This window comes from Helianthus annuus, chromosome 13 (assembly GCF_002127325.2).
Source record: "Helianthus annuus cultivar XRQ/B chromosome 13, HanXRQr2.0-SUNRISE, whole genome shotgun sequence".
NCBI classification, from domain to species: domain Eukaryota; kingdom Viridiplantae; phylum Streptophyta; class Magnoliopsida; order Asterales; family Asteraceae; genus Helianthus; species Helianthus annuus.
In genome coordinates, this window is record NC_035445.2 from 62,641,609 (window position 1) to 62,653,076 (window position 11,468).

At 33.7% G+C, this 11,468-nt stretch overlaps 1 protein-coding gene across 1 annotated transcript; it reads right to left on the bottom strand.

Moving 5' to 3' along the window:
- Positions 1-396: 396 nt before the first annotated feature.
- Positions 397-3,444, bottom strand: LOC110897942. Its single transcript, XM_022144675.1, has 3 exons — positions 3,277-3,444; positions 1,820-2,428; positions 397-852 (listed from the first exon to the last, which is right to left on the bottom strand). Exons 2-3 carry the CDS (start codon positions 2,301-2,303, stop codon positions 701-703), a joined length of 636 nt encoding a protein of 211 aa, XP_022000367.1. The 5' UTR covers positions 2,304-2,428; positions 3,277-3,444; the 3' UTR covers positions 397-700.
- Positions 3,445-11,468: the final 8,024 nt, after the last annotated feature.

The following is an 11,468-nucleotide window of genomic DNA, read 5'->3' on the forward strand; positions in this document are numbered from 1 at the left end:
GTGCAGCTCTAGAGAAATCAAAAGATATATATCTTTTAAATAAATGTCTTGTTGTAGCTCAAATGTTTTTAACCCAATTAAGTGTGTGTGTTTTCTTTTCTTTTAATCAATTCGTGTATACACATCAATCACATATGAATACCTCTACTTCTATCCACGTAGAAAGCTGGCAGGAAAACAATATTTATGTGATGAATACGATCGACGGTTCATATTAATCCATGATGCGACAATGTTGTTTTCTTTTGCATTCGGGGTCCGCTAGAGCAATAGCACTTCATTTATGGTTTTTTGTATGCATCTCATAGCATATGCACATGCATGTTATATATTTTAAAAGGGTAAAACAGTCCTTGTAATTTATTTACACTAATCATTCAATACACATGTAGCCAATTAGCCATTCAAGGGGTCTCTATAATCTAGTTATTTTGTTGACTTTTTCCCAAAAAAAAAGTTAATTTTGACAAAGACATGGATGTTATTATCAATAATAAACAAAACCTGGAAATAACATATAAACTAAACCCTATACATGAAAACCTTAAATACCATTTGAATCCTATAAAACAACCAAAAAACACCTGTGATCGTGTGCTGCACTTATGATTCTTACCAAAGTACCATTGACTGTACATATGGTCAAATTTGTTTTTACCAGAACTTCAGTTTTCACCTGTGATCCTCCACACACACATCATCAGAATCTCAAAACCCTGTTAGAGGATTTATAATTGGCCGAAAACGAAACACTGGGAGAAATATTCAACTGATTCGGTATATCAGTTAACACGTTCGCGTTTCCTTGACCCGTTCGAGGAGAAGCTTGAGTCGTTAAACCCGAATTGTGGCCTGAAATAGATAACACAATGCAAACATGATTCCTTTTGTCACTTAGGTTCAAAGTTTATTATAACTAAAGAGGCCAAAACGAGAAAACGTATTGTTAAAGATTTTGGTGTGGCCCGATAGAAACTATTCAGGACGGGTCATTTTGGTTGTATGCGCACTCGAGTGTCACATGTAATATCAAGCCAAAATGTGAATACCCTATATATAAATTCAAAAAACCCATTTTCAATGTAGGGCAGGAATCATTCATTCAAATGGTTAAAGATTTCTGGGCTCTTGAGTTGTCACATGCAATGTTATGCCAAATTTTGAATCCTCTATAATTGAATAAGCCCATTTTCATGTAGGGTATCCCTTAAGATAACCAACTGCATCAAGTCAAAAATACAGAAAAAATAAAACATTATCTTCCAAATTCTGTTACATGTCTGGTTCCCATCTTATCTTTCACATATTATATTTTCTTTATACCAGTAACTATATGTATCTCAGATGTTAAAATAAAGAGTAAAATGGCATTTTTGTCCTTGAGGTTTTACCAGTTTGCGACTTTCGTCCAAAGGTTTGTTTTTCCGCATTTAGATCCAAAAGGTTTGAAATCCTTTCATTTTCATCCGGCTCGTTAACTCCGTTAAGTCAGGGGTATTTCTGTCTTTTTTGTTAACTTAAAGGCAATTTAGGCTTTTCCATGGGTATTCGGTATTTTTACATAAAGTGACAAAGACCAAATTGCCCTTTAAGTTAACTAAAAAAAGATGGAAATACCCCTGACTTAATGGAGAAAATTTGATGGAGTTAACCAGCCGGATGAAAATGGTAAGATTTCAAACCTTTTGGATCCAGTTGCGGAAAAGCAAACCTTTGGATGAAAGTCACAAAACTGGTCAAACCTCAGGGATGAAAATGACATTTTACGCTAAATTAAAACAATTTTTTGAACTTGAACAAATAGTAAGTAATTAACTACCTTGGAAAAGGATCACCACGAAGAAGATGATGGTAAAAAACATGGCAAAAAGACTGCCATGTGACGACGATGACGAAGATGATGAATTCTTTGAATTTTTCTTTTGCTTGAGTGCCTTCATGCGCTCGATTCTGGCCCGTTTGATCATGGCAAGTTCAGCAAGCTCTTTGATGAGCTTTTGATCATAAGCATCCAACGAAAGAGGTCGAGGAGGTCTAGGCGGTTTTTTCGCACTCGGAGCCTTTTTACACTTTACATTACTCTCTAACGAACCCTCGTTGACATTTACATTATCTAATTTAACTAAACTATCATCGTCTACACTCATTAATCCGTCACATAACCTTAAAAAGGCTGTTTTTGCAAGTTTTTTATCGAAATCAGGATCCGGACTTCTCTCTGCATTGCTATGAACTATAGCGGTACCGCTCTCGAGATCAACATCAAAACCATTTCCCTGTTCTTTCGAATCCGAATGATCCATTCAAACTTCAATCCTAACAACTCGTTTCAACTTTCAGCCAACAGTTCATAAAATTCTAAATGTTGACCGAACTATACACGAATCTATGCTTCTGAATCTCCAAAGCTGTCAATGGAGACAGGATCCTGAATGCAAAATGTAAGAAAACAATCAGGATATCACCTCATATGAATTGATATTCATTTATAGATCAAAAAACGAAAACCTTCATCTGTACTCAATACAAAAACTGTGTTCTACAAATGTTTATGAACGTAACCACAAAGCAAAGAAGTTGACATTAATATTTAACACACAAAAAATATATATATATATATATAATATAATAAATCGTGTATCTAAATTTAGTAAATCGTGTATCTAAACCTTTACAATCTATGAATTATGTCAAATTAACTAACACAAATAATGTTAAATTAACTAACAAAATCTATAATTTAATTAATCATGTATCTAAACTTTCACAAATCTATGAATTATGCCAAATTAACTAACACAAATTATGTCAAATTAACTAACATAATCTATAATTCAATTAATCATGTATCTAAACTTTCACAATCTATAAATCATATCAAATTAACTAACAAAAATTATTCAACAATTTAAAACAATTACTTTTCTCCAGTCAAATCGTGTAATTAGCCAAACTTCCGGTCAAAAACCAGCAATCAAACGGAAAACCTAACAAATAAACTGAACAAAACAGTAAACCTAAACGATATAATCCAGTATAAACACGTGAATATCAATTTATCATCAATTCATCCAGCAATTACACCTTTAAACCACAAGTTAAGCAACGAATGTCAAACAACAAGTGAACACAAAGTAAAGTACGAAATTAGAATCAAAATTGAGTGCGATTGAAGTCAAATTCACAGAAAATGTAAAGCGTAAAGCAATTAAACTCAATCACTCATGAATTTGAACAATTAATGAAGAACTGATGAAATTGATGATTTGAAATTACCTGCTATGATATGAACATGAAGAAACCCTAGATCCAACAATAGTAATAATAATGAGAGTGATCTATTTATTATTTGTGAACAAAATGAATGATGAATGAAGAAATTGAGAGTGAACGCGTCTGCGTGTTATCGTGGGTTCACGACACGAGGGTTTTTTAAGGATTTATGTAGTGATCGAATTGTTTATTTTATTTATTTTATTATATATATATATTTTTTTTATTTTTTATAAAAAAATGAATTGTTTTGTAATGTGATGTCATGAAGAGTTGAAGACATGAACACGTGTTAAATGTTTGTGAAATGTATGCATTGGCCGAACACTAAGTTGATAACTACAACATTTTACTTCAAATATTTAAATTTTAGAGTTAAATATTATTTTAGTTTCTCTATGTTAAGCTATTTTAACGGTTTAGTTTAAAGGTTTTATTTTTTTTCTATGTGTTTAAAAAGGTTTTACCATTGTCATTTTAGTCCATTGTATTAACTTCATTCATTTTTCTGTTAACCAAAAGGGTAATTCGGTCATTTTATATGTAATTCTGTTAATTAGAAAGGGAATTCGACCATATAAAATGACCGAATCACCCTTCTCCTTAACAGAAATAATAGATGATATTAACCCAATGGACTAAAATGACAACAGTGAAACCTATTTGGACTCACAGATAAAAAATGAAACATTTTGACTAAACTGGTAAAATGGTCAAACCATAAAAACTAAAATGACATTTAGCTCTAAATTTTATATAGATAAAGGTAATGGTTTTCAATATTAACTCAAATACTTTTTTCAACATTTTACGAGAAATCTTGTTTGAAGAATTAACATGTGTTTATACCATTTGTTTTTAATATATTTGTTCCCTAGCCCCGGAGGTTATAGAATTCGTAAACAGAGTCCAGCGGGTCGTGAATAGTAATTTATCAACCCCTAATAGTCGATCCGTCTTTAGTAGAATTGGTTTTGCGATTCAAAATAGGGCTGCAGCACAACTTGTTGCCCGTTGACCTGTCATTTATTTGTAATTTGGTGTTTTGGCATTTTAATGAAAAATATTTTGTGATCGTTGTATTTTAAAAGAAAAATTAATTGTATAAATTATATGGGTTAAAATTTAAAAAGGATGTGAATCCAACAATTTGATATTTAAGATTTTATGTTTTTGATATTAAGATTTTTTATGAATATGATGATATTTTTGGAAGCATAGAATGTGTTAATGCGGAGATTTTCTAGGGTCTACCAGAAGATTTGAGAATTATTTGGATCCAACCCGCGTCGGTGGGAAGCATGTTTGGGCTACCATTAGATTATGGGTCCATTTAATAAGCATGATGTATGATTGAGTTTGAGTGCACAAACTATTAATACCACCCATTTACTTCATACCATAAACATGTAGTATAAGGTATTGTTGTTTGTCGGTGCACGCTAATATAACATAACCTACATTTAACTACCTTATTGTATTCAAAGTAGATAGTATTATATGCAAAATACTATGTTCAGATTTCACATTCAGATTTTATATTGCATAATTTAGAATATCATAATTAAGAATATTAAGTTTAGAATTATAAGTTCGGAGCTACATAATAAACGAATTTAAATCTCCTACTACAGAGTAAAGAATATTCATAGATATACACGTTGTTAGGAATCTGTACCTTAATAGCAAATCGAGATATCTATAGTATTAGAGGACCCTATAAGATTAAATATATTATGTTTAATATTTAATCTAGTAGCCATCATAATCATCTACATAATATAGATTAAAATATATAACAGCCTATTAATTAATTAGTTGGTAATTGTTGATGGATCATATTACCCTTATTAACTAATTAGGTTTCCTCCTGAGTGCTTATACAAGGAGACTAATGTAGAGGTTAAAGGGTTACACAGTTACACAATTAGACATACCCTATAATCATAACATCATCATCCACCTCCCTCTCCATAACCGATCCCCTTGTCGGTTTTCATTGTCACCATCATCAGTCAGCACCCTAAGGAGGAACCAGATCACCTTGACAAAGATGTCGAACTTCATGTCGTCTTCCCTCACTGGATTCTCCTCTGTACTGTCTGCGGTGACAGGTATGTTTTCATGTTTTACCTCATATTTAAACAGAACTGAATCAACATGTGGTATCAGAGCATATGTTGATTAGTCGGTTCTGTTTTGCATCCATAAATCTGGAATAAACTGGAAAACAGAATTGAAAAACCATAATAAAATTCGGTTTCTGTCATCCAAGATACCATTCCGGATCCATCTTGGATCATGTGCTCGTTCTTATGTTACTGTTCCGAAATCAGGATATTCAAAATATGTTTAAATGTGTAGTACATTTCCAGATTTCGGATGAATTTTTTGAATGTTTGAATATTTTAGTTTAGGGTTCATCTTAAGTTCTTGATTAAATTCGAAAAATTCCTTTAGTTTTGGAATCAGTTTAGGATTATTGGGTGTTTGTTCCTGTTTTATTTTTTTTATCTAATTAGAGTTTTCGAAATCTGTTATTTTATTAATGGATATAACTTTTTCGAAATCAACAGATAAATATAATTAGTAATTAAACAGGAAACTTGATCCCATAATCCCTGAAATTTCGGATTTAAGCCTTATCAATTATTAACTGCCAAGATTAAGGAAGTGACAGCTTGAGGAACACATTTCGGATGACCATCACGGATCATTTCGGACTAACCATTTCGGACTAAGCGTCCATTACGGATCAACATCCGCCTGATCATTACGGGCCATCACGGATCATTTCGGACTAAGTATCAACCATTTCGGATGATTACAAGACATATTTCATCCGGAATCACTCATCCGAAATGCATCTGAAATCACCCGAAATCATCCGACTTTTACGCGCCTTGAACACATCCGAAATCGTTCAAAATCATTCATTTTGGATGAGTCCAAGACATAAATCATCCGAAATCATGAGTGTTCATAAAATTTCAAGACTTGTCCGAAATCCTATTACTTTATTAAGCAGTTAATATGAACTAAAATAATTATTTTTGTAATTACTTAGTTAATTAATCAGAATCAGATAAATGTTTTACAAAACCAAAATGGCTTAACTTGAATGAGCTTTTGATGTATCATTTCTGGCCAAAGCTGACTTGATACATCTACTTATCGTTCAAGTATTACGAAAGCTATGTTAAGTGTGCATCATAAACATGAATGTCTTAATATCTGGCCAAAGCTGATTTAATTCCTTCATAGATGGCATACTTAACAAGTGCATAACTAAAGTGATTGTCTCAATTTCTGGCCAAAGCTGATTTGTTACAATCATTTTGCACACATGCTTAAATGATTACACTTCTGGCCAAAGCTGATTTGTCTTCATTTAAGTAGAATTTTATCTAAGTCTATTATTTTGATGTTAGTAATAGACAATATCAAAGCTTCATAATGTAAAATGGTCATTATTTATGCCTGCCTTAGTTTAACGTGCCCTTAGATCACATTAGGATTTCTACCTTAGTATCATAACTTGCTCATCTTATTTCCACTATCAGCGCCCAATTGCGGGATTCCACATTTGACTGGTGATAACTTTGCTGCATGGAAGGATGCTCTCATGCTTACTCTTGGGCTGCTAGATTTCGATTATGCCTTAAGAGAGGATAAGCCAATGGACCTTACTACTCAAAGTACTGCTGCTGAGCAGTTGACTCATGAAAAGTGGACTAGGTGTAACCGCATGTCTCTCATGTTTATGAAGCAGTCCATCAGCAATGCAATTAGAGGAGCTATTCCTGATTCTGAAGATGCTAAAACCTACTTGGCTTCTGTGGAGGCACAGTTCAAAGGGACGTCTAAAGCACACGCTAGTACCCTTATTCTCAAGTTGGTGACAACTAAGTATGATGGGAGGAGCGGCATTCGTGAGCACATCATGATGATGAATGACATGGCCAATAAGCTGAAGGGGCTGGAAATGGAAATCAGTGATGGTTTTCTTGTTCATTTCATCATTACTTTGCTTCCTTCGTCCTTTGAAGCATTCAAGATCAATTACAACACTCAGAAGGACAAATGGACGATGAGTGAGCTGGTCACTATGTGCGTACAGGAGGAAGAGCGTATGAGGATGGATCGCACTACCGATGTTGCTAACTTCACTACCTCCAACTCTAAGAAGAGGAAGAACAATCATCAGAGGAAGGATGCTTCAAAAGTCCAAAGGCCTAATCCTAATACAAGTGCACCTTCCAGCTCTAAGAACTCCTTAGGCAGAATCCACTGCAAGTTCTGTAAAAAGACAGGACATATATAGAAGGAATGCCCTGATTTTAAGGAGTGGCTGGCTAAGAAAGGTAACGATTATTTTACGATACTTGAGTCCTATAATTTAAGTGTTCCTGCTAATTCTTGGTGGTTCGATTCTGGTTCTATGGTTCATGTTACCAATTCAACTCAGGGATTCCTTACAATCTGGAAGCTGGAAAGAAACCAAAGAACGCTTAAGGTTGGTGATGATCGAGAACTAGAAGTAAAGGCCATTGGAACATTACAATTATGTATGAAAACTGGTTTATGTATTAAACTTTATGATACCTTATGTCACACCCCTTTCTGCGGCGGAAGCACGAGGTGTGATCATGAAAGGTTCTCATTGCATACGAAAGGTAAAGATACTACATGCTTGTAAAAATAACTTCAAATACCAAACATTTTATAATTTGAAAACATAAGTTAGCGTTTACATCGCGAGATAGCATAAAACATTGTCTTAAAAGTTTACAACTTTATTTAAAGATAAACATAAGCGACATCCACAAGCACAAGTAAAGCCGCGCGCACATCCACTTTTAGTTACCTGAAATACATGTGAGTTTTGGAAAAACGTCAACATAATGTTGGTGTGAATTCATGCAGTTCTTGTATTGAACGTTTGTATACCTTGTATGAAAACATGGTATGTATCTTGTGAAAGTCAAGTATTCATGTATATATCAAGTATTTATGTATGTATCAAGTTGTTAATGGGTTGCAAGGCCATTAACATGTGACACGACATAGGAAGCAACCAAACCTTAGGCATTTTCTAGTTGGCATATTATGAGACACAAAAGCACTACTTGGTACTCGTTCTCACCAAGAGTGTGGCTGCCCGACACCCGTTAGATCTAACCTGTTGTTCTGCGGTGTAGGTATATTGTTGATTAATGGTGCTTATGGTACCCTATTCGTGACACGATTTCTCGTATCATGTATCATTTCTCGTATCATTTCTCGTATCATCATACCATTTGTAAACATTGTAACATTTGTAACATGTATTTCACCCCCGAAGTTATAAAACTGAAAACCGTTAAAAGAAAAGGGGGAGCATGAACTCACAACTTTGCGTTCCTTGCGTCGTAAACTTCACCGGATTTGCTTAATTAACGTTGTGACCTATACGTGTTTTCTTAACGTTAGTCACTAGACTTGTATAGCACAAGTACAAGTCACTATGTTTTGTATGTGTTTTCTCGTGTTAAAAATAATTTATATTTTTAACTAAGTGTCTTACTTATATTATTTTCTCAACAATAAATATAAGTTTCTTGTATTTTGCACCCGAGTTATGTATCTTGTATGTTGTATGTGTATTTTTGTGTTTTCACTTCTCAAGGGCATTTAGTGTATTTTCAAGTCCTAATACACTATCACGTATAATACATACTACATACACTTAGCATAAAATTTGGTGATCGACAAATATATATATTTTCTCCAAAAATATACATACTTAATATTAATTTTAGTTTTGAAGAAATCATCATTTCTTTACTTGGAGTTTACACAAAAATTAGGGAAACCTTGGTAAATATTTGTAGGGAATAAGTTTCATAAAACTTATATTTTTCTAAGTGTCAAAATTTATAGAAATTTTGGCAGAGTTTCCCCTAAAAATGGAGGTTTCCCATGTTTTCTAAACATGTGTTTATTTTCTTTTAAAAATCATCATTAATCAATTTCAACAATAATCATCAACCACATACACCAATTTCTCTATTTCATGAACTTGATATATTCCGAAAACGCGTAGTAACTTGGTAAAGCTTTTAGTGGACTTAGTTACCTTCCGAAGCGTATTTATTTATTTAAAAATCATTTTCTTGGAAGTATTTAGTGTTTACAACTTGTAGACAATTTTTACAAAAATTACCCTTTTGAACACTTCTTGTAAATAAAAGATTTTTACACTTATATCATGTCTAAAAATACTATAAGTGTATGTAAGAGTCATGATTTTCCAAAAACCGCTTCTCTAACTTGGTTTATTTACAAACCTCTTTTATAAATCTTGGATCTATATGATCACCAACTTATTTTGTTCACTTATTTTTTGAGAAATCATTTTTATTCAAGTTCGTGATTAACTAGAAGGTGGTTATTTTATGTAACACATAACCACTTTCTAATCTTGTTAAATCACATTTTTAAATATTATTTAACAAGATTCATTTGGTGTTTAACATTACACAATCAAGAATCATCATAAAGTTAACAACATAATCATAACAACACCCTACTAATAACATTTCATCTTCTTGTAGCTGTTATGTTCAAGTCTCTTGTTTAACCCCTTTTAGTGTTCTTGTTCTTTAGTGTTTCTAAACATAATCATCATACTACAACTTTTGATCATAAAAATAAGATGAACAAGGTGTAACAAGGACTTACTACTAGCACAAGGCTAGGGTAGGATCTAGTGATGAAGATGGTGAGAAAAAGATGAAGAACAAGCAAGAAACAAAGCTCCTTTGAAGCTCCACAGGACGCAAGCACCTATAACCCTTCTTCTACACTTGAATGAGACTTGAAAATGGAAGTTTATGGTGGTGGAATGGTGGTGATGGTGGCGGTTTGGGGTGAGCCGAATGAGAGGGAGAGAGAGTGAAGTGAGAGTGAAACTTGTAAGGTATGGTATGTGATCTAGAGACTTTACTTATAATGATCCTCCATCATAATTTGTTTAGATATGCAAGCAAAGATCCAATATAAAAATGGGATTAAATCTAGGTGAAGATCATGATGTATGGAAGTGGTGATTTGTGGGTCCATGGGGACCGATTTCGGTTTTAGGGGGGGTTGGATGTAAAATTGTGTCTAAATTGTAAAAGGTAGTTAAATTTCAAGTAATAAACTTATACTTCTTAGTTAGTTGCTTTTTATTAGGTGTTATGGTAAACGGGGATCATGACTAGCCAAAAATAATAAAACGATGTATTTGGCAAAAATTTAGTGTCCCGAGTAATGTCCGGTTGTTCGGTTGGAAACCGTTCCGTTAAAGCGTTTAATTATTCCACAAAGTGTCCTTTTGTAACCCTTTTAATTCCCAACACTTAGGGAAATATTCTGGACAATAAAACGTAAATTCTGCATGATATTTATATGTTTAAAAGCTGGTTATAGCTTAATTTAATAAAATTCTGCACTTAAAGTGTGTTTCGGGTGCTTTTTAGTGCGTATTTTAGCTTTCGTAATGTCTATATATTAACCCTTGTATGTACTCTCGGGTTTTAATGTATTCTTGTCATTGGACCTACATCTAGGCTCCAATTTTTATTGTCTGACTGCTTTCTGCAGAGTCGTTGGCATATTGTGTTTTACCGGTGAGTTTACTAGTATTTTTGACGCAACGCTCTAGTTAATGCATAAGTAATATTTTGTAGTAATAAACGTGCATGAATTCACTTGTATAGTATGTAATCAGTCAATGTTGACGTTTAAGCACATAATTGCAGTTATTAAATAATAATTAAGTGTACGAAAATTACCGGTTTGGTGCCAGTTGTCACAGTCTCCCCCCGTTAAAAGAATTTTGTCCCGAAATTCAGGCTGAACCAACTCTCGCAGGAGTCTTCTTGAACAGGTGGGGGTACTTTTCTTTGAACTGGTCTTCACTTTCCCACGTGTACTCGGGTCCGTGCTTAGAGTTCCAAAGTACTTTAACAAGCTTAACAGTGCCCCTCCTGGTCTTGTTGACTTTCCTGTTGGTAACCTCAATGGGTTGTTCTGTAAATCGGAGGGCGTCATCAATATGTACTTCATCTGTAGGGATGATCACGTCTTCTTGTGTTGGACTCTTCTTGAGGTTGGATACATGAAACATATCATGTACTCCATTAAGTTCTGCCGGTAATTCCAACTTG